Source organism: Puma concolor, chromosome B3 (genome assembly GCF_028749965.1).
Source record: "Puma concolor isolate L17-30 chromosome B3, mPumCon1.1.hap2, whole genome shotgun sequence".
Taxonomy (NCBI): Eukaryota; Metazoa; Chordata; class Mammalia; order Carnivora; family Felidae; genus Puma; species Puma concolor.
The window spans coordinates 28,832,745-28,856,733 of NC_141672.1; the positions used below are offsets into that span (position 1 = coordinate 28,832,745).

General features: G+C 51.1%; 1 protein-coding gene across 3 annotated transcripts in view; it reads left to right on the top strand.

Annotated features, from left to right (window-relative positions):
* Positions 1-23,989, top strand: part of LTBP2 (latent transforming growth factor beta binding protein 2) — a 105,631-nt gene that overhangs the window by 34,429 nt on the left and 47,213 nt on the right. For all 3 annotated transcript variants that reach the window (XM_086709271.1, XM_086709269.1, XM_086709270.1), the window contains exons 4-8: positions 16,226-16,416; positions 18,383-18,553; positions 19,115-19,321; positions 20,128-20,405; positions 21,483-21,585. In XM_086709271.1, the coding sequence (XP_086565397.1) occupies positions 16,226-16,416; positions 18,383-18,553; positions 19,115-19,321; positions 20,128-20,405; positions 21,483-21,585 (950 nt within the window). The remainder of the gene's footprint in view (positions 1-16,225; positions 16,417-18,382; positions 18,554-19,114; positions 19,322-20,127; positions 20,406-21,482; positions 21,586-23,989) is intronic.

Genomic DNA, 23,989 nt, shown 5'->3' on the forward strand with positions numbered 1-23,989 from the left:
CAGGCAAGTGCAGAGCAGCAAGCCTGGTGTGGGAGCCACGGGGACCGGGGCAGGCAAGGCATCTAGGGACTTTTCGGAAGACCACGGACACCGGAAACCAGCAAGAGCCTGGAGTAGGTTCTCCACAGCCGTGGGTGGGGAACAAAGGCGGCTTGTTGGGGTCATTCAAATGTAATGTATGCAGTTTCCAGCATCCAACTTAAAAAATAGTAACAATAAACATTTTAAGCTTGTGGCTGTACTCGGAGCATTTAACTGACCCACGTCCTCTAGGATTTTTGTTTGAAAGGAAAAGGTTAGGGAGTGATGAAGCAAGAAGGGACTGAAAAGACAGTCAATGCTCTCTTTCAGATGCCCCAAGGGATGTTTGGCCCATTGGTTGCTTTGCACAGAACTGTGGGTACTCCATGAATGTCACCCTCTGCGTAGGGGTGTGTGTGTGTGTGTGTGTGTGTGTGTGTGTGTGTGTGTGCGCGCGCGCGCGCGTGTGTGTGTGTGGCATGGTGGGAAAGCTGTATGAGAGAACATGCCTCAGAAATAATAATGGAGATTTTTTTTGGACCTTGTGAATTCTCCTTTTGAGTTCAAGGTTTTCAAATATATGTATATCAGGTTTCACCCCTTGTCTGGGACGTAGAGGAAGTTTCTGATTTATGGGCCCGGTAGTTTTTCCAGTTACACAATCTTTAAATCTGCCATCAGTTAATTAATTTGCCACCGTCAGAAAAGGCACTGTCAGCTTCCCAGGTGAAAATCGCTTTACCAAACTGGTACTGTGATAACAATAATAAAAAAGGGGCCCAAACGCGTGCTTGTGTCCTCTTGGGGGACTAACGTGGAACTAACTGCATCAGGGTCTCACATTCCTCTCCTGATCACTGGCACGTGGGTCTGCACGTGGCTGTACACGCGCGTGCACACACGCACACACCCCCCACTGGAGAGGGCGCTAACGAGGAAGCGTTAAAGCTTGCGGGATAATTTCCTGGAAAAAGGTTAGAAAGGAGCAATGAATTAAGTGCAAAGTCGTCTGACAACCATGGCTGCAAGATTGGCTGCTTAGTACCCAGAGGGGCGTGTGTGTATCCGTCTGTCTGTCTGAGTGCGGATGACATAGTAAAGATTGCTAAATGATTTCCAATAACAAAATGTGAAAACACATAGTTCCTTTGTCAGCCACATAGCTGTGGTTTTGTGTCCGTGATTCATTGTGGAAGTGAGTAGCTGCGACAGGCATTTTGTGGGGGTTTTTTTGTTCTTTTTTCTCCTAAAAAAATATTTGTGAAAGGTCTAAAATTCAAGGAAGTCCAGTGCTGTTTGAAGAGAAAAATTCCCGTTCCTTGCAAAACGGAGATTGCAGATCAAAACCTCTGGAGCTACCACATTCCGGCTTCTAGCCAGCTGTCTACACTGCATTTCCCTCCCAGAGCCTCAGCCCCTGACTACTACCTGACATCCACTCCGCCCTCCTGTGCACCCACCAGGAGGCGGGGGTTGCCCCTTAATGGAATCTGGTCCTGGAAGGGGACCTCAGGCCACACTCTCGGGGAACATATTTCTTTCTTTTTTTGAGGTTCTTGGGTCAAGGTCACAGGCTCTGGAGCAGGCAGTGGTGTGTAGGGAATTATGAAAGTAGTTATGTCTTAGAGAAGTCTGGGTCTGGACCTCAGCTCTGCCACTGAACAACTATACAGCCACGAGCAAACGATGGAAGCCTGACAAGCCTCAGTTTTCTTATCTATAAGATGGGACTGTCCATCACTACCTTACAGAATAGTCAGGAGGATTTACTAATACATGCAAATGCACCTGGCACCTTTGAAGTGTTCTGTGAGTGACACCCACTCTTATTTGTCCCTGGACTCTGGAGTTACCTGAGCCTTTTGTCGACATCAGAGAAGGAGCAGAGGTGACTAGAAAGTCTGAGAGGTTGCCCGGACCACACGAAGTGTTTCTGGCCCTAGTGAGGTTTCTTGCTATGGGCAAGGGTGAATATCGTCCATCAGAGGCAGACAATGCTCAGGCCTTGAGACCCACCCCAGCACTGCCCTGCTGGTGGTGATCCTGGCCAGAGTAACAGCCTCCCTCTGCTTCAGTCTTCTCTTCTGTAAAATGGGGGCCGCTAGTTCTTGTATCATAGGGTTGTTGTGCTAATCACGTGACGTGTCAAACATAGCCCAGAAAAAATTTTAAAAATGAAACTCCTGTAGTAGATGTGTGGTACGTAATCAGTTGGTAGGTTTGGGCTGCTATAGTGCTGAACGGAGGCTCCTCGGGTTGGGGCCCCAGTTCTCATAGAAATCTCCTTTTGTTGATGTCCTGGGGTAGAGTTTCAGCCCCTGGAAAAGCAGGCTGGCTGTGGGCTACCAGCACTTTGCCCTGCCCCTGAGGAGTATGTCACTGACCCAGGCCCCCCAGAGGGCCTATCGGGGCAGGTCCAAAAGTGGGACAGACTCATCTGATGTCATAGACCTGTGTTTGCTGTCCGGTAAGGCAGGCCTGCTAAGCTCCATACACGAGGATGTGTTATGGAGGATAGAGGGGTCCCAAAGGCCATGAGCTGGGAACTTGAGGGTTCAGGAGGTGGGCATTTCATGCCAACTTGATGGTGGTGAAATGCCCATATACCAGGCTCTCCGTGGCTTTGGGAAATGGTCCTAGCTCAATGCCCTCATCCTCAAGCTCTCTCCTTTCCCTGCTTCACCTCCAGCCCCTCATCTCCTCTAATCTCCCAGAGCGCTTGCCATGCCCACCACCACACCACGGCAGCAGCCCACCACACCACGGCAGCAGCTCCGAGGAGAGCACCATCAAGGGCGTGATGAGCTTTTGCACATGAGATGCACAGGTTAAGGCCCAGACCCTTGGCTTTACAGCTGAGTCCCAAAACACAGTTCTCAAGCTGCCATGCTAGTATAGGGGTTTGGAGTACAGGCTCTGGAACCAGGATATCTGTAGGCTGTGTTTGATTCCCAGCTCTGTTAGTCACTGGCTGTGTGACTTTGGATGAGTTACCTAGCTTCTCTGTGCCTCATCAGTAAAATGGAGATAATAATAATACCTACTTCCTAATTTTAAAGATAGTTAAATTAATATATATATATATATATATATATATATATATATATATATATATATATATATATAACGTGCTTAAAATCATGCCTGGCATGTTGTAAGCACTGTGTAGCTACTTACTATTATTGACTGTCATCCTCGGCCCCTTCTGTTTTCCCTTTAACCAGATAGGGCTCCTTCTTGAACACCACCTGTTAACAGCACATGCCTGAATTTGTCCCCTTGTGCTCACGGTTCTCTCCCCACTCCTTTTCTCCGGCTCATATCTCACAACCACTTAGAAAGCCTTCCCCACGCATCTAGCTGTGAGATTCCTGGCCCCTGCTGCTTTCCTATCTTGGACTGTTATGAATCACTCACATGCAGGGTCTTGTCCCAGGGCTGGTATGTATGGGTGTGTGTGCCATGCCCTGCACGAAGATGCTGCTCAGGGAATAAATGTGGCTAAAATCTAGCCTGTGTTCCGCTCACCCAGCTCTGGCACCGGGAAGGAAATGGGGCAGCTTCTGTGAACTGGCCGCCCCGAGGGGCCCCTTGTCTAGTTTACATCAAGGCCCCAAGTGCTGGCCCTCCCCCGCCCTCTGCCTCCCTGTTTGGAGGGAGCAAGGTGCCTTTCCTACTGTGCCCACATGGGACTATGCACCTTATAAGGTGCCCATAAATGCACGTTGGAAGCGGGGGAATGATGAATTCGTGACATCCAGGCTCCCCACAAGCCGACAAGTCTTCCTCGGGGAGGCCGGAGCCAAAGGCTTCAGACTGCCCACTGGCACCGGCTGGCTGAAGGATGGGGCCCGGCCAGGGCTGGAGAGAGAGCTCCAGTGAGGCGAGAGGGTTGGAAGAGGCCCCTGGGACGGTGGAAGTTCACGTGATAACTATTTGGGGACAGTAGCTATGTGCCCAGCACTGTGTGACTCCCTGGAGAATATAAAGAGGGTGAGACTCGATCCCTTGCCTTTCTTTCTGGGGGGATCTGTGTTCCTGGCCAAGCTACAGCCCTTGGGGTGGTCTGCTGGACCCAGAGGGAGGCAGAGGAGCTCTTGGAAAGGCCCTTTCCTCTGGGGAAAGGGCGATGACCCCAGTAGTTTGACACTTGGGCAAGGTAGGTAGAAAATAAGGGGCATTTCTGGGGACCAGGGCAGCCTGCTCAGGCTCTCCTGCCCTATTCCCTTGCCCAGCCAGGAGAGAAAAAAAGGCAATGCAGGGTCTCAAGGGGCCAGGGCTTGGCCACCCGACAGCCTACGAGGCAGGCTGCTCAGTAGAAAAGGGTATGTCGACATGAGGGGTCTAGAGGGTGGAGGAGAGAGATGAGGCCTAGAGGGGTCTTTGAACCCTTGGGATACGAGGCAGCAACTACTTCAGGGCTGCTTTGGAGGCGGGGCTCAGGCCCAGGCCAGGCTTGTGCTCCACAGACATTCCCTTGGACACGCACACCTCCCGCCAACCTCTGCCTCTTATTCACCTGCAATGAAACAGGGGTGCTCTTTCCTCCTGAGCTGCCTGGGAGAGCAGAGCGGCCAGAGACTGGGATGACAGACTCCCCCAGGAGTCTGCCCCCAGCCTGCTGGAGGCATCCCCTGGGGTCTGTGTCCCACATCTCCAGAACTCTCAGGCCTGGGTGTGGCCACAGTGCTAGAGACTCAAACCTCAGAGCTTGGGGATATGACTCACAGGCAGCTGACGGGGGCCGGGCTGGGGACTCCAGCTGACCACTGAGGCCCAAGGGATCAGGCACAGCAGGGTAAGCATAGCAGGGTTAGTGGCAGGAGAGGTCTTGAGACAGCCAACTCTCGGACATTTCAGGAAGGCACCAGGGAGTGAGTGATACCACATCAGCGTGCCAGGAAGCAGGCAGGGGCGGGGTCCCCTGGGCACCACCCCACTGAGCTTGCAATGGGCCTGGAGGCCTATGGATTCCTCTCTGGCATGCAGGAGCACAGATCCACTATTTCTGGGACAAAAAGCTCCCGCCTCAGGGGCGCCTGGGTGGCTCAGTGGGCTAAGCGTCCAATTCAGCTCAGGTCGTGAGCTCATAGTTCATGGGTTCGAGCCCTGCGTCAGGCTCCGTGCCAACAGCTCAGAGCCTGGAACCTGCTTCGGATTCTGTGTCTCCCTCTCTTTCTGCCCCTCTCTTGCTCGTGCTCTGTCTCTGTCTCTCTCTCAAAAGTAAATAAACATTAAAAAAAGAAATCTCCTGCCTCTTCGGGGTCACCGTGTCACTGAAGCCAGGGTCAACCCTGGCTCTTTAAAAGCCCTCCCTCACACTGTGCTGAAAGTGGCTCCCCTGTGCATGGTCCTGGGTCTGTCCTCTGGAAATCCAGTCTCCTTCCTGCCTCAGGCCTCCTCGCATCTGATGACAGATACTGCAGTTTGGGGGAAGGTAGCCAGGTTTAGGAGGGTCCTAATTCCCCCAGGCACAGTCAGGGGACCCTAGCGCCTGGGGTATGAGCGAAGCCTTCAAGGGACAGAGAACACAGAGGAGCCAGGAGAACCTTCTAACTGATAGTTACAGGCCAAGATAGACTTTTGGGGTGCAAATGCTGACTCCTCCATTTTTGATACCGTACTGTCCAATGTGGTAATCACCAGCCACATGGGGCTGTTTAAATTTAATGTGATGTAAAACTCAGTCACTCAGCCACACTAGCCACATTTCCAAGTTTCAAACGTGGCTGGTAGCGTATTGAATAGCACGGACTATAGAGCATTTCCATCAGCACAGAAAGCTCTTTTGGACAGAGTGATGCTAGACAAATGACCTTGGACAGGTTCCTTGACCTCTCTGTGCCTCAGTTTCCTTTTCTGAAAAACGGGGCTAATGACAGTGCCTAGCCCCTAAGGTGGTTATGAAGATTAGATATCATAATGCAAATGTAATAATTAATACACAGCCCAGAATTAGTGCTCAATAAATATTCATTACCATTGTCTAAGATACATGGGACAGGGTTCGAGCCCTCCCCTCCTGACAGTGTCATCAGAGAACCCATCACCCTGGCACGTCTTGTACCCAGATGCTGAAGAGTGACAGCTGAAAGTCTTAGCCAGCCTGGGTCTCACCTGCTCAGCCACCGAGCCGCGCATCATCTAGAATCAGTGGGCTCCCGGCTCCTATGCCACCACCGCCACAGTGTCCCCTCCTTCTTATCCACCCTGGCTGGGTGGCCCCTTGCCCTCTGCTGAGGCAAGGCAGGTTTGTGGCCGTGCCTGGAGCAGGATGTCTGGCGACACTGTCTTGGGTCCCCCAGGGTTTGGCACAAGGGCTGGCTGACCCTGGCCTAGGCGTGAGGCCTGCCTGGCCTGAGGAGAGAAGGGGTGGAGCTTCCCGGGCCTCGCAGCACCCAGATCCTCAGGGGAGACTGAGCCCCTTGGGAGGCGCTAGGGCCTGGTCACCTGCAATTGGCTAAGCCTGCAGTCACAGGAGGGCCAGAAGCAGAGATGGCCTTCTGGGAACGCCCTCCTGTCTCAGTGCTCTCTCCCTGTTCCCCTCCTACCTCTCTGGCTGCTCCTTCCCCGACACCTTCACGGCCTCTTCCTCTGCCTGCCCTCAGGGGACCCCTCCTCCACCGTGCCTCTTCCCTCTTCACCCCTGTATTTCTCAAAGTGTTTAGGTGTCAGGGTGCCTGGAAGTCATAAGGAATGCCATCCATGTAATCCATTCCATGATTAGAGCTGGGAACTGTTTTATTAGCAGAAACTATGACGATCGTCTGTGTGTTCAAAACAAAAACCCAGCTCTAGGCACACGCGCGTGTCCGTGAAAAGAACCTGCTGTCAGGTGAAGGGGATGGCCGCCACGTTTTCTGTTAATGGTCACTTACTGCTTGTTCATTTGTCTTATCGCGTGCTAGCAGACAGATGGTAGCAGGTGCCACAGGCTGGAGACAAATTTATGGGCACAAAACTTAAAACTGAGGCCAGCCTATTCATTAACACATCTTCCCTCCTGAAACGAGGAAGCATTAGCAGAGTTAACGCCTCAGTCCAACAGGGAGCTCTGAAGCGTGGTTTGTTCGACGCGCTCCCCCTGAGTGGTGTCAGCCCTCCCCCTTAACTCTGTATCCACCACCTCTGATTACCCTTACGAGTCTCCCCTCTCCCGACTGTATCCTGTCTCTCTCCTGACTGCTGCGTCCTGACGGCTTCCCTGTGGAGATCCATCCTGAGCCACCCGACACTCGTCCTGCCTGAACTGAGCCACTTCTTGGATCTCCCGGTTGAGATCTTGGTCCATGGAGCTCCCTCCACCCATTGGTCGGGAAGTCTCTGTGTCTTAAAAAGCCCTTGAATCCAGCCTTTCTTCTTGGTCCCGGCCTTGGTCCCTGCTAGTCTAGAGCACAGCCAAAACCTTCCAGCTGGCCTCCAGCCCTCCCCTCTCTGGTCCATCTACACTGGGTAATCTTTTACCAGAGTAATAATCATTTGAAAAGGCCCGTCTCATCATGTCCTAGACCTGCATGAAGACCACGAACATCTCAAGGCTAATATGCGGCTCCCCTGTGCCCTCACACCTTTGCTGGGGTGCTGGACCCTTTGCCCAGGCTCCATGGGAGCAGAGAGGGTCTGAGGGTCTTTGCCATCCTTGACCTCAGTGCCTGGCATGTGGCAGGCATGCAGTAAGTGCTTCTTGAAGGAGTGAAAGAAGGTGGGCTTCTCCAAGGACCTCCTCACCCACTCAGTTGAGCCCAGACACCTCTCTGGTATTTCATGCTGTCCATCATATGAACTGGCGCCTATCTTTCTTTAACCCTGCAAAATCTCAGTGTCCTCATCTGTAAAATGGTGATACAGAAATAACAAACGGATGTTCTAGGATGAACTTACCTGGTTCGGTAACCTGGCTTCTGCCCTTAGGAGTTCTGTAACCTTCAGGAAGGGAAAGAAACTTGCTACTCTGTTTCCTTGACTGTAAAATGGGATAATTGGGGGGGCGCCTGGGTGGCGCAGTCGGTTAAGCGTCCGACTTCAGCCAGGTCACGATCTTGCGGTCCGTGAGTTCGAGCCCCGCGTCGGGCTCTGGGCTGATGGCTCAGAGCCTGGAGCCTGTTTCCGATTCTGTGTCTCCCTCTCTCTCTGCCCCTCCCCCGTTCATGCTCTGTCTCTCTCTGTCCCAAAAATAAATAAACGTTGAAAAAAAAAATTAAAAAAAAAAAGGGATAATGGGTAATTCTCAGAGGTACTGAGGGGCCTACATGAGATAATATGTGCACTGCGCATTATTGGCATGGAGCCTGGCACAGAGCGAGCATTCATTAAGTTGTGGCACAGTTTATGCCCCACCCACCCCCCTCCTGCTGCCTCCCACCCCACATACATAGGTAACCACTGTGATTAATTTCCAAGGTAGCCTTCCAAGGTTGCTTTATAAATATGCAAATAAATGCAGCACGTATACTTATTTTCTCTACTTTTACACAAAAATTTACATGCCCCACACCAGGAGCCAGCAAGCTTTTCCATAAAAGGCCAGATAGTAAATATTTCAGGCTTTGTATGACATAAAGTTTCTGCAAGTACTCAGCTCTGCCATTGTAGGGCAAACGCAGTCACAGACAATGAGTGTGGCCGTGTGCCAACTAAACTTTATTTATGGAAACCTAAATTTGAATTTCACATCACTTTCTCACGTCGTGAAATACATTCTTCTTTTTGACCTTTTCCAACCATTTAAATATATTAAAAAATATTATGTCACTGTCCATACAAAAACAGTCAGTGGGCCACATTATGGCTGTTTTTTTCGCTTAAAAAAATTTTTTTTGAAGTTTATTTATTTTGAGAGAGACAGAGAGAGTGAGCAGGGGAAGGACAGAGAGAGAGGGAGAGACAGAATCCCAAGCAGGCTCCACAATTCAGTGTGGAACCCAATGCAGGGCTTGAACTTATGAACCGTGAGATCATGACCTGAGCTAAAACCAAGAGTGGGAAGCTTAACCGACTGAGCCATCCAGGCGTCCCTTTTTCACTTTTCATTATGTCTTAGAGAGCTTTTCCCTATCGATGTAAAGGAGCTGCTGCTTTCTGTTTCGAAGGCATATGACTTCATCTCATGGATGTATCTTAGTTTGTTTAACCAATCTCCTACTGAAGGACACTTAAGTTGTTTCTATTCTTTGCAAATATTTTGCTATTACAAAATAGTGCTGCTATGAATAATCTTGTTCATCCATCACTTTGGACATTAACAAGTGTCTTAGGTCACATTCCTCTGGAGGTGGAGCTGGGACATGGATTCGGGTGTGTGTGATTTATTGGGGGATTGCCAAGGGAGGGAGGGAAGCAGAACGGGAAGGTGGAAAGAGCCAAGCAAGGACTGGTCCCAGAGGAAGGGAGCACAACGCCTGATGGAGGGTGGAGCTTGCAGAGCTATCCCACCTTGAGGCAAGGGGCAGGGGTTTTGAACTTCCCATTGGTTGTGGGAGGGGCTTGTCAGGTGGTTGCATCCACCCAGGGCAAGGAAGAAACCAGTAGAAGGTGCACCAGCTGCAAAGGGGACCTGGGAAGGGTGGCAGCAGCACCTTCCATGGCAGGTTTAATCTGCAGCATCGCCTTGGAGGTGGAGAGGCAGGAGCAAAGCACAGGTGCATTGCAGTGTGGATAGACTTGCCACATCGCTTTCCATGAGGGCAATTTCGCTGTATCGATTTACATTCCCACCAGCAACATTTGAGAGTGCCGGTTTCGGCACAATCCCGCCACATTAGTCTATTATTAAACTTTTGATTTTTTGCTGATCTAATGGATTAAAAATACTACCTCAGAGTCATTTTCATTTGCACATCTCTTAGAATGAGCGTACTGTCATGTGTTTAGCAAACATTTGTATTTTTTTTTCCTGTAAACTATTCCTATTCCTTTGCTGATTTTTCTTTTAGGGCTATTGGTCTGTCTTTTCCATCTCCAGGCGCTCTCTATATATTATGGAGATGGGTCCTTTGTGATAGGAGTTGTACATATTTTTCCGTTTTGCCATTTGTCTTTTTACTTTAAGGGTTTTGGCGACACAGATGTTTTTATCATAGGGCTGTTTGGACAAGTAAGTGATACATTATGTAAAACACCTGGAATGATGCCTGCTACCCTGTAGGCACTGACTGGATATTATTTCCTTCCCGTCCCTTCCCTCCATTCTATGCTTAATCCAACCATGCTCATTATTTCCCCCTAAATATGGCCCATGCTTCCCCCCCCCCCATGGATTTTCTTGTTATTTTTCTTATCTGGAATGTCTTCCTCCTCCTATTGGACAGTGAAAATCCTACCCATCTCTTAAGCCCCAGCTCAAATGTCATGGTCTTTCCTTCTTTTTTTTTATTTTTTTTATTTTTTTTAAACATGTATTTATTTTTGAGAGACAGAGTATGAGCAGGGGAGGGGCAGAGAGAGAGGGAGACACCAGAATTCGAAGCAGGCTCCAGGCTCCAAGCTGTCAGCACAGAGCCCGACGCGGGGCTCAAACTCACAAACCACGAGCTCATGACCTGAGCCGAAGTCGGACGCTTAACCGACTGAGCCACCCAGGCGCCCCGTCATGGTCTTTCTTAAATCTGAATTCCTGTACCTCTTTAGGCACTACAGTCCACCTTGGATCCTAGTTTTTTGCACACATTTCCCTTGCTTTTCCTGAACCTCAGTTTCTTTACCTATAAAATGGAGCTGCTGTGGGAAATATTTATTTTTATTCCCAAATGATGCATGTTTACTGTAAAAAATTTCAAATTTTTTACTGAAAAAAGTTCCAAAACTATAGAAACAGGGGCAGCCTCTGTTTACAGACCCTTCCAGATCTTTCCTGTCCCTGATTCAATATCTATAGGGGGAGAGAGAAGTTTTTCTGAAGACACAAACCTGGAAGCATACTATCCATATTATTCTGCAACTTACCCGCATTCAATAAAATAACGTGGATGAGATGATGCATTTAAAGCACCTGGCTCAGTGCTCAATGTGATAGCTCTAACTACTCTGTGCACCTTCTAGTGATGTTTTTAAACTTTCTTTTAGCAGCAGAAGGCTTTTCAGTCAAAATGGTATTTGGAACCCCAACTTCTAAATTAGATGGAGTGGAGGTCCTACAATGTTTGGTCCTTTGCCGAGTTGTATATATCCTAGTACTTTGCGTTCTGGCTGGGGTGCACTTGGATGGGGTGGAAGGTATGGAGGCCCTCATCCAGTTGTCTCCCCATTGCTCTTGAAAATCTCAGTGTAAAATATCTTTTAAGGATGGCAGGATATGGGCACACCACAGTTAACTGAGTGGCATCACGGGATGCACTGTCCAGGCAGTTTTCGCTTGGGTCTGAAGATCCCAGCCGGCAAGGACAGGAAGTCTTCTCCCCCAAATGGGTTGAAAGAGCCCAAATGTCCTCAGACTAGAGCAGACCTTGGGCGATCATGTTGCCCAGTGGCTTCCCCTTGGCTTGGTGCTAGCCTGTCATGAATTTTTTATTGGTCCATGGAGAAACGAAAATAAAGTCAATATGGTAAGGTTTCTGTCAAGTTAAGCTTTAGTCAAGTGTTTCTTTTGACATTGAAATGTCTTTTATTTCATGGAATTATGGCGGTAGTAATTGGTAGGGGTGTGTGTGTGTGTGTGTGTGTGTGTGTGTGTGTGTGTGTGTGAGAGAGAGAGAGAGAGAGAGAGAGAGAGAGAGAGAGAGAATTTCTTACTTACCTAAATAAAAAATTGGCAACTTTATGTTTTTCCTCTACATTTGTTTCAAAACTTTACTGATCCACAAGATCCTAAAGTCTAGAGACAGCTGTTTTGGTTCATTGTGGCTGCTTTGCCAGGACTTCCCTGGAACAATCCCAGAGAGATAGCAACTTCTATTCGTGTGCCAGGAGAGTTTGAGAACCGCTATCCTTTGATGAAATCGAAGCAGCTCTTCCAAAGCTGAGTGGACACGACCTCTCCCAAAGGGCTGTGGTCCAAGAAAGTCACCTTCTCAGTGAACCTCTAGCTTGCCTCTGTCACCACCACGCTTGTCCTTAAGGGGGCATTGCTTCTTTAGACCACTCTGGGCAGAACATGATGCCACAGCCTTTTCTTGATGTCCCATAACCTGGGGCATACGAACAAGCTTTTGCTGACGGCTTGTGGTTCACTTAAAAGAAATGAGGTACAAAGATTAACACAAAGCCAGACTACTGGGCTTACAGACTCCGCAGCTCACGGTCTGCACCCCACCCTAGATGCCTGTGGTCTTCGAAGTGCTGATGGCACGAGTGACCAGCCAGAGACCAAGGGACCTGTACCCCTGTTCACATGGTGGACCTCAGTGCCCCCCTCCAAGGACTGAGCTGGGGCTTATGAAGGGAGATGGCAATTTCCTTATGGGGGTACTTTCGGTGGAGGAGATAGAAACTATCAAAGAACCAGGGGCTTCCTCCTTTATTCTGGGAGCCTCTCAGACTGGGCAGAACTTTTCATTTCTGTCATTTACCCTCACATCCCCATCACAGCAGTAGATGACGATGGATTGGGTTCAGGAGACTCTGGTCGTTAAAATTTGTGTGAACACGAGATTGGGCACTTGGCCCTTGACATATAAGGATGTGTGGTAGTAAAACAAAGCATTTGGGGAAGTCTTTTATTCTCCTTAGATAAATAAGAACTTTCAGGGGCTTGTCTAAAGTGTATCTAGCATTGGGGCGCCTGGGTGGCTCAGTTGGTTAAGTGGCCGACTTCAGTTCAGGTCATGATCTCGCAGTTCATGAGTTCGAGCCCCGCGTCTGTGCTGACAGCTCAGAGCCTGGAGCCTGCTTCAGAGTCTGTGTCTCCCTCTCTCTGCCCCTCCCCTGCTCATGTTCTGTCTCTCAAGAATAAATAAAAATGTTTAAAAATATAAAAATAAGTAAATAGATAGATAAATAAATAAAGCGTATCTAGCACTTTTGTTGTTGTTCATGTGATTTTAAATTTTGGGCATATTTTTCAACTTGTGACCATTTGTTTATTTTTGCAAAGCAATCCCATGGCCTCACGGTTTCTCTTAGTCCTCACTGCAGCCCCTTGAGGTGGTATCACTATTCCCATTTTGCTAATGAGGAATTTGAGGCTCAGAGGAGCTAAGTGACTTGCTCAAGACCATTCTTCTAGAAGAGGAAGAACTGACATCTGCCTGGCCTAATCCTGTTCTCTCTCCTCAGTACAGCCAGGTCCTATCTACAACTAGGGAATGCATGACTTTCTTTGTGGGTGGTGGTTTTTTCTTCTCTGCAACATTAACCTCTAGCCTTAGGATTTGGACTCAGGAATCTTGGGGCCATTAGCACTGAGTTCCATTAGAGAAACAAGTGACAGCAGCGACAACAATGACAACAAACCGCCAAGAAAGCATCCTTTGAGTTTCCACCTTGACCAGATTGGGGATCTCTTTGTTGGTCAAGTTCAAAACGGTGAAGAGCTGGGCAGAACAGGAGCTACTCCCTTCATCTTTCTAAGGTGCTTTGTGATGATGGCACTAAGCTGAGCCGTGGCACCAGCCTGGTGCCACCAGGAGGAGACTCCCACCAACCCACCTGCTCGTTCTCTCTCTCTCAGGCACGCTCTGGGAAGCTATTGAAAGGATTGTGTTTTCTGCTGCAGCTGGTTGTGTTACTCTTCTCCTAGTAGTGAGGAGCAGGTGCCTGAGGCTTGGGCTCCCCATTCTGGCCCATTACATCTCCCAGAACTTCTCAAGTGGCTAACAGGACCTCTCTCCCACTCCAGACCCCAAATCCGGGAAGCAGGGTGAGGCATGGTTCATGCCCGTCAGAGTAAGGATTTGTTGCTGGTGGCCCTGGAAGGAAGAGCTGCATTAAAGCCTAAGGGAGCCAAGCTTTGAGCAAAGGGGCCTGGGGAAGGGTCAAACATTTCCTGGGGAAGCACTGGGGTGCTGGCCTCTGGCAACTCTCCTGATTTGGCTTCTGCCAGGGAAGGATAAGAGGAAGTTTGCTCATGGCCTAAGCACCCAGGGTCAACAAAACTGGAGTAGGGGCAGCAGAGGGAGAGGGTCCCAGGACCTTGGGCAAGGAATCCCAAGTAGGGTTGGGACCTACTGGGGGAAGGAGCACCCTCCAGGCCTGAGCAGATGCTTCTAGGCTGAGCTTCCATCGTGGTCTGGGCTGGTCTATTGGGTGGCACAGGAGTCAGGATGCTCTAGGTTGGAATCCTGGGGCCCAATCCCAATTTACCTGTTGTATAGTCTTGGAGAAGGAATTGCTCCCTCAGCTTCAATGGCCCCAGTGTGATCCCACTCGCCACGGTCCAGACACCATCATATACAGGTTCATATACACTGTGAAGTGATGGAATATTTACAATGGAGGCTGCTTTGTAGAATGGCCTGGTAATAAACATATGAGTAACACGTTCACATTTGTGAGACAAACAACTCAAACGGTTAAGATGTCAAAGGACAGGAGCGGAAAGTTTTCAAGGCAGTAAATAAGATCCATGAAGAACATGTGAACTCAGAAGTAATAAAGGAGAGAAAAGCAACAATGAAGTACCATTTTATCCCTAATTAGCCAAGCATGAGAAATTAATAATACATTAGGATGTCGAGGGTGCCCTCTGAGTGGTACGTTACTACCTTTGATAGAACCTTCTCTGAAAGCAAGGCACCAGTGTGCACCTAGAGCCAGACATGTTTAGAACCTTTGAGAGGGTCATTCTAGTCCACAGAATTAATCCTAAAATAATAGTCCTTTTTAAATGTCTGTTATACATATTTTTCAAATACACAGAATAAAATAGTATAGTATAGCGAGTCCCCCTATACTAAAGGGATATTTTAACAGATGGAAAAAAGCCACATGAGTACGTATGTCCACAGTTAAACATTAAAAACAGTCAGGGCACCTGGGTGGCTCGGTAGGTTAAGCAACTGACTTCGGCTCAGGTCATGATCCCACAGTTTGTGATTTCGAGTCCCACATCGGGTGAGCATGAACCCCACTTCGGGCCCCATGCTGACAGTGTGGAGCCAGCATGGGATTCTCTCTCTCTCTCTCTCTCTCTCTCTCTCTCTCTCTCTCTCTCGCCCTCTCTCCAAAAATAACTAACTAACTAAATAAATGTTTCATAAAAAAATTAAAAACAATCTATGTAACAGGCGAATGTCTGAATAAATTGTGATTTGTCTTCTGATAGACTATCATGTAGCAATTGAGATGCTAAAATATGAAAACTGAAATTGTATCAAGTATGATCTAATGTTAAGTGAAAAAAATAATAACTCAAGGTGCACCTACAGGCGATGACAATAGGGTAAGAACATAGATTTGAGCAAAGGTTGAAAGGAAACATGCAGGGCGCCTGGGTGGCTCAGTCGGTTGAGCGTCCAACTTCAGCTCAGCTCACGATCTCGCAGTTTGTGTGTTCAGGCCCTGTGTTGGGCTCTGTGCTGACAGCTTGGAGCCTGGGGCCTGCTTCAGATTTTGTGTCTCCCTCTCTCTCTGCCCCTCTCCAGCTTGCACTCTGTCTGTCAGTCTGTCTGTCTCTCTCTCTCTCTCTCAAAAAGAAATAAAAATATTAGAAAGAAAGGGAATGTGCAAAGTATTTGAGGGGTGGGGGCAGGGGGATGATGAATTCGATTTTTTTTCTCCTTGAATATTGTTGTATTATTTGCACAATGAAAATAAATGAGAGGGATATTCTAGGCTCTGCCTCCCAAATCAATCTATGAATCAGCATTTGCTGGGCACGTAGTCCACAGGTAATTTGTGTTAAGGGTTGAATTATGAAGTGGCAGGGGGTAGGCACAGGACTCAGTTGGGGGGCAGAGCTTGACTGCTAAGAGTCTCAAAGACTCTCAGAATGTCAGAGCCACAGGAGACCAGTCTAACACCTTCGTTTTGTAGTCGAGGGCCCTGAGGCTCAGAGAGGCTCTGACTCACCCAGAACAGCCCAGCAAAAGCCTAGCTATCCCTCGTAGGGATAGGCACTCCCATGGAACAAACTGGCGGACCTTACCTCACTCCCCCTACCTCAGGGCACCTCCATATCCCTGAGTCACTGCACATGGATGGGGAGAAGGTAGCCAAACAGAGAGCACTCTTCTAGTGCAGAGGCAGCGGGGTGGGTGGCCCAAGTGGGGACAGAGAGCACAGGGATGCTGCTTCTAGGTGGTAAACCCCTGTACCATGATTATCTCCACAGGACCCTGAGTGGGCTCAGCCAGACGCAGCCCTCCCAGCAGCACGTGGGGTTGTCCCGGACGGCCCGGCTTTACCCAACCACCGCAGCCAGCGGTCAGCTCACCTCCAATGCCCTGCCCGCAGGGCCAGGCCTTGAGCGGAGGGATGGCACCCAGCAGGCGGCGTATCTGGACCACCCGTCATCCCCCTGGGGTAAGGATGCCCCGTCTCAAGGTCCTGGAAGAGCAGAGCATCTAAATTGCTGACCTTCCCCTCCACTCTCACAGAGGGGCTGAGTTTCAGCTTGTCACTCATCTTCTCAGCCAATCAACCAACAGTCGTCAAATGCCTGCTTTGTTGCCGGGCTCCAAGGGTCCCAAACCAGCTGATCGGAGACTTTGCCCCTGTCACACGTCCTGCCTTTGCTTCCTTCATATCCAGCCATGAACCTCACCTCCCTGACCCTGTTCCTTCCACCTCATCCTTCCTGCAAAGCACAACCCTCCTGGACCAACCTGGCCAGTTGCTTTCTTAGCACCCACAGCCGGGCCTCTGCTTTCTAGAGGAGACACCTGACCATCCCTGCAGGTTCATGCCTCTGCATATTCTGGTCATTGCCCAACAGTCCTTCCCCAGGTGCCTGCTCGCTCTCTCTCTCTCTCTCTCTCTCTCTCTCTCTCTCTCTCTGTCTCTCTCTTTTTCTGTCTCTCTCTCATCCCTCAGAGCAGCTACTCCAAGCTGCCCCCACTTCCCCAAGTGCCATCCCGTCAGCACATGGGCACCCTGCCACCCCTGGGAGAGCTCCTCACCTTCCTGCCCACCTGCCTCACCATGTGACCATGCACACGATGCCCTTACCTACACCTGTGCCTGAGCTGACCTCTTTTTTTTTTTTCCCATTTTAAAAGTTGAGGTGAAATTCATATAAAATTAACCATTTTAAAGTGGACGCATCAGTGAGTTTTAGTGGATTCATAATTTTGCACAACCACCACCACTATCCAATTCCAGAACACTGTCATCACTCCAAAAGGAAGCCGCATGCCCATTAAGCCTCTTTCCCAAGCTCCGGGCCCCGCTAGTCTACTTTATCTCTACAGATTTGCTTATCTTGGACATGCCGTAAACCGAGCCTGTCCGATATGTAGCCCTTTGTGACTTTGTGTAATGTTTTTGAGGTTTATCCCTGTCCGTATTCGTTCTTCTTTTTAGTCCGTGAGCACCTTTCTTGCCATCTTGGAAAGGGGGGCGTCCACCTTCTTGATTCCTCTAGAACACTAGACCATCCCTTGCCCTCCCCCCTGCACCTCTCTCCTCCCTCTTCGCGCTGTCTCCTCTCCCAGCCGCTTCCCATCAGCAAATATACTTGGTCAGCTCTCCATGCTCACACCCTTGCACGGGCACACACCGCCCCCCCCACTTCCCTTGGGCTTCCTCTCTATCTCTCCTCTCACGGGCTAGCTTCTTGAACACACGGTCTATGTAGACTTTTTAAACCTCCCTCCTCTACCCCTCTCCCTCTGGCTTCCCTCCCTAGGCTCCCCATGCTGATTGAACACCTCTCCTCTGTATTTACACTGCCACCACCTGTGTTACAGAATCAGCTGGGGCGGCCAAAGTGACCTCCCAACTGGTCACCCTGCCTCCCCTTCCACCTGCACACTCCAGCTGGGAGGGCATTAGCTCCCCGCACTGACTCTGCTCTGGCAAGTCTGAGCTCGGTCGTTTCTCTCTGCCTGCCGGCTCAAAGCCCAGCTGCAGCACTTGCTTGGTGTGTGATTTGGGGCAACCCAACCTTCCCTGGGCCTCAGTTTCCGTATCTGTAAAAGAGAAACGTTAGATTAGGAACAGTGCCAATGTTCAGTTATCTTAACCTACAGAAATGGCAATTTCTAGCGGATCGACCTAAAGTAATACTCAGCCAAGAGGGATAAGAGCTAATTTGCCTAAAGCATGAGCTGAATGGTTGGCACTTTGGCGTCCCCCAATAGCTGTTGGACTGTGAGCTTCTCAAAGGTATTACCCTGCCCCCACTACGGGACCTTGCTTCCAGTAGGTACTTAGAAAATGCCCTTGGGATGGAGTCACCCTTGACCCCGTGGGCCTCTCTAAGCAGCCTCTGGAGGTCACAGCTGTGCCTCTCAGCCCTGCCCCCTGGACCCAAGCCCTCTCTCTGCAGGGCTGAACCTCACTGAGAAAATCAAGAAGATCAAGATCGTCTTCACTCCCACCATCTGCAAGCAGACTTGTGCCCGTGGGCACTGCTCCAACAGCTGTGAACGCGGCGACACCACCACCCTGTATAGCCAGGGTGGCCACGGGCATGACCCCAAGTCTGGCTTCCGAATCTGTGAGTCCCTTCCCCCTGAGATGGCTCCCAGGCCCTGGGAGGGGACAGGGTGGCCAGAGCGACAGGCTTGCCTTGGGCAGGAGCCCAGGCCTCCTGCAGGAAGGAAGCCCACTGCTCTCCTCCTGTGGCTTCTGTGAGTTGTTCCCAGTCACACGGAGTGCCGAGTCCTCACCCCGCTCTGCCACAGCCTGGCTGTGCGACTCTAGGCAAGTCACATAACTTTCCTGAGTCCATGTTTCCTCCACAGAGAAGTTAAGGGAGTTCGTAGTGCCACTGCCCTCCTGTCCCCCAGGTTTCGGTGGAGGGGGGAGGGGTCCCACTGTACAGTGGGGTCCAGGAAAGGCGTGAAAGGGCTCTTTAGAAAGGCAAGGGCTGGTTATCGTCTACCCTTCTTCATTCCCGGCCTCCTGGAAAGTCCCTGCATTTCAGGGTGTGCCGGACCCCCCCAGCCGCCCAGATTTGGGCTCCTGCTCCCGCTGCTTCCCTGTGGTCACCCGCCAGCCGTATGGTGGGTGCTGCTGTGTTCTTCTACCAGCAGTCACCTTGAGGTCGATGTTACAGATTTCTGCCAGATCCCCTGCCTGAACGGAGGCCGCTGCATCGGCAGGGATGAGTGCTGGTGCCCCACCAACTCCACTGGGAAGTTCTGCCACCTGCCGGCCCCGAATCTGGACAAGGGGCCTCCCGAGAGGGGCTCCCGCCACAGGGCCCTGCTGGAAGGCCCCTTGAGGCAGTCCACCTTCACATTGCCTCTCTCCAACCAGCTGGGTGAGTGCGAGACTCAGGGTGCACTGGGTAAGGACGCGGGGGTGCTGGTCCTGTGGTGGAGGGCAGGGAAACTGACTCTGGTCAAACCTCCCTCCTTCTCGGTTTGACCTCCCTCCCCCGGGGCTCGGTTTCACTTGCTAAACTTCTCTTTGCCCTTCCTCTGAATTCATCAATATATATATATTTTTTGCCCTTGCCCCTTACTGGGTGCTATGGGTGTAAGAGTATAAGGGCAGGGGCTGCCTTCAGGGAACAATAGAGGCGGGCTGGATAGGAGAGAGAATATCATCATAAAACATTTCATTTCCCCTGCCTTCCATTATCAGGTACCAGGTAAAGGGTAGCCAAAAATGCAGACTTCTATAGGAGGTCAGCAGATAGAGAGCCCCCTGACTATGCTCAGGAAAGCCATTAAACAATGGAGAGCCTTTGACTAAGCAGAGAGGGTGGGAGGGGTTCCCCTGCAGGGGGGCCAGCCCGTGACCAAACGTGCGGAGGTGGGGCCCTGCAGGGTCAGTTGGGCTGGAATTCAGGGGTTGTATACGATTGTGGGGGGAGCTAGAATCCAGAGAGGTAGTTTGGTGGTTGATAATGAAGGTCCTTCATTGGAAGGTGCAGAGTGAAGGAGTTTGTGCCCCGTCCTGTCCTCGCTGGGGAGTGGTCCTGGGGTTTGAGCAGAGAGTGAAGAAACGGAAGGAGAATTTGGGGGAGACATACAGCCAGTGGCCTGCACGGCCCAGGGGTGGTGGGCCCTCTTCAGAAGGCGGGTCCCTGTTTGCCGGCTCTGACCCAGCCCCTGTGCCCAGCCTCCGTGAACCCCTCCTTGGTGAAGGTGCACATTCACCACCCGCCGGAGGCCTCTGTGCAGGTCCACCAGGTGGCACGGGTGCGGGGCGAGGCCCCGGAGGAGAACAGCGTGGAGACCAGACCCTCGCCCCGGCTCCCCGCCAGCCCCCGCCACAGCCACTGGGACAGCAACAGCATCCCCGCCCGGTCTGGAGAGGCCCCTCAGCCCCCGCCCCCAGCAGCACCCAGGCCTCCGGGACTGCTGGGCCGCTGTTATCTGAGCTCTGTGAACGGACAGGTGAGAATGCATCCCCTGCCTCAGCCCGGAGGGCTTCCAGAATAGCGACTGCCCCTCATTCTGCCCCTTCTCCTTCTCTGTCTCCTCTTCGTCCTGTAGAATGGATGTGTGCAGTCTTCTATTCCCCGTACGGGAAAGCTCAGGGCATAAAATTGCCCGAGTGAGGAGAGGGCTCCTTACTACCTGGGCTCCACAGGATACTTGTCAGTGCCAGGCCTGCCGAAGAGGACCCAAAAGAGTCCCCCTCTGGAAGGGCATCGGCATCCTCTGTTCCCAGTAAATCCTGGCCTCTCCTGGAGCTGAGCCTAGGACTCCCGGTGCATGAACAGTAGGGCTGTTAGGTCCAGACAAGAAAGAGTTTGGTATTCAGTTGAGATTGGGGCCACAGAGGTGGGGAATTAGAAAAGGCAGGTTAAACCCTAAAGCCTTGGGGGTAAAGGATGAGAAACACTTCATCCTCCCTCCCCCCACCTCCCCCCGGAGGCATCCGTAGTCAGTGATGGGAAATCAGGTGAGTTTTTCTGAGTCTAGGCATCTAAAACTATGGGGCAAGCCAGACCCAGGATGGTTTTTGTTGGGGTTGCATTTTGGTGTTTCCAGAACCCCCTCCTGGGGTTAGGGAACTGGAGGCGGTAGGAAGTAGCCAAGGGATAGAGACTCTGAGTCCCTAGATCCTCCTTGACCTCTCAACATGTAGTGTCCCTGAGCCTAGACCCTGTTCATGGGGAAGGCCTGCATGGTGGGTGACCCTATAGTTCCCTGGAGTTTGATGGAGGAAAACCCATCTTTTGGGACCCTCTGTGGGCTGGGGGCACAGAAGAGGGCAGGTTGCAGGACTGCACAGAGCAGATCTTTTCTTTTCTGGGTGTGCCCTGCCCCCAAGTTTAGGGTTTGGTAGAATAGACTGCAGGTCTCTTTGTTTTCTGCCGGGACATCATCTGACTCTCTTCTCTCCTCCCTCGGGTGGAGGCATCCTGTAGTAGGAAATTGGGGTTGAGCTCCTGTCTCGGGTTTTCCTGGGACATTTCTGTGCACGGCAGGGAAGGGTTTGATGGGTGTCCACGGCCTCTTTTCCAGTGTGCCAACCCCTTGCTGGAGCTGACTGCCCGAGAGGATTGCTGCGGCAGTGTGGGAGCCTTCTGGGGGGTGACCTCGTGTGCCCCGTGCCCACCCAGACCAGGTGAGTGCTAGGTGCCAGGGTCTAGGGTGAAGCTTTCCCAAGGCCTGGCCTTCACTTCATCTCCCATCGGGGTCTCAGAGGCCAGGCAGGTAGAACAGGCTGGTAAACTGGGCAGGCTTTCCAGATCTGCTCTGAGGGTGCTTCTGGCTGGTGGCTGAGGCTCCCGACAGCACATGCGGCCTGGACTGCCTGTCTATCTGATTGCCTGGGAGGGGTTCCTCCCTCTTGCTAGCTGTTCTTGCTCAGACTTTAAGGATCCTGTCCCATACTGGGCCCCCTTCTACCCCTCGGCCCCCTTCTACATACCTACCTGCCCACGTATCAGGGGCCCAGTGGTCTTGATTTAGTGACTCAGCGTTTCCCTCATTCTTTCCTTAATGGGGCCTCCAGGACTCGTCTTCACCTCCTCGCTTCCTGTCTCCAACCCAGTCCGGGTTGAGTGTCTGTCCCAGAATGCCCTCTGCCTTGGGATATGGGACACCCAGTTCCCTGCCCTCTTTCGGATGGTGGGCAAACCTAACATGTATTCATTTGTTCGTTCATTCGTTCACTTATTCAGCAAATGCTCACCAGGTGCCTTGTGTGGGCCAAGCACAGAGGATTTTGGAGTCAGCAAAATGCCCATTCATGCTGCTCTCGTAGACATCTACCTGACAACTGGGAGGTGGGTGATGAGGTGCCTGTGCCTCAGTATGGCTTCTGCCCGCTCAGCCCGTCTTCTCCCTCCAGACCCCACTCCTGGGCCTGGTTCCAGGCCTGGCATGTATTTCTTTTGCCTGTCAACAATTGACTTGGTGAGTTGGCTCCGTAGGGGGTCTGGCCTGGAGCCTAAAGGTGGGAGGGACAGGGCTGTTCCTCACTTCAGACTTGGTTGTGGGGCAGTGACCGTATTTTCCAAATTAAAGCGAAGTATGGGTGGTTTTGCAGTGCGATGGAACTTTTGGCAAAGCAGCAGAGGGTAGCCTTAAGCTTCCGGGCTTGAGCGTGCAACACATAGGTACCAGTCTCAGCTCTGCTGGCTGACCTCTTCTCTGCGCCGTCTCCAATCTGCACGGTGAAGACAGTGATAGCGCCAGTAGGGCTGCTCTGGAGCGTAGAGGATGCGTGTCCTTAGCATTAGGTCAATAAACAGTAGCTGTTGTTATAATTGCTAAAAAGTATGCCTCTAAAAAGGGAAAAAGAGAACAGACACACGGACACTGGCTCAGGGTTGGGGGGCGGGGGGCGGGAGGAGGGCAGGGGCAAGGCCTTGACCTGCTCAGCATCTCCCCCTGCAGCTCACAGATCCTTTCACCCCTTTTCTTCTCCACCCCCTGCCCCAACCCATTTCTGTTCCTTCTAGTGAGGCCCACCCTTGAGACTTCCGTATCCCACATTCCATTCAGTCCACAGATATTGACATTAACGAAGCACCCATCTGAAGCGTCCCTAGTGTGTGCAGGCCCTGGAAAGACAGTGGAGAATTAGCAGAAGCAGGGTCTCCTTTCTCCAAGCTTACAGTCTGAGGTGTGGGGGGGTATATACAGGTAGCACTAACTAGACACATGTCAAGTGCTGTGGGAACACAGACGGCAGAACCGGGACCACTGATAGGTCCTATGGCACCTCTGTACAAATTAGAGGAAGGTTCTACTTCCATTTGTTCCAAACAGTCTTCACAAATACAAATCTAGGATGCCAGCGATTCTCGTAAATGTGGTGCCTTTGTGCAGTGCACAACCTGCACATCTGTTCCCTGTGCTGTAGAAGATCCTACCTCAAACTTATGAATCCGGCAAAGCTTCTTGTAGGAGGTGACATCCAGGATGAGAGCTGAAGAATTATTACAGTAGACCAATAAGATGGGAAAGAGCTTAACAAACAACCCAAGGGAATTGCAGAGGCAGGTGAGACCAAGAGAGTGAGCGACATTTCCTAGAGCACAGCACACCCAAGTCTGTGCCCTCACCTCCTCCCTGGCCCGGTTAGTGCCTCCCACCCCCTTCCCCCACTGTGTTCAGCACATCTCAGCAAGCTGGGCGCCAGGGTGCAAACCCTAGAGTGTGAAGCATTCCAGCACACCAAGCAAGAAATAACAAAGACCAGGGAACGCAAACATTTAAAACACATTAAAGTGCAGCTGGGCATCGTATAGAGACAGGCTAAGACTGAGGAGCCTTGTGTGTGTTGACAGGGTGCCAGACTGAGCCTGCGGCTGTGGGTGGGGGATAGATGTTTCTCTAAGTAGGCATGACTAGCAGGCTACAGTGCCAGAGACAGCGGAAGAAAAGTTGCGCTGCTGGGGTGGGTTTGGGAATGGTTGGCAAGACAGGCAGGACTTCGGTGTTCGAGAACATTCCCAGGCCCGGGGGCTCTGCCCCTCTGAGCCTCTACTTGTCTTCTGGTGAAATAAGGCTGTGTCCCT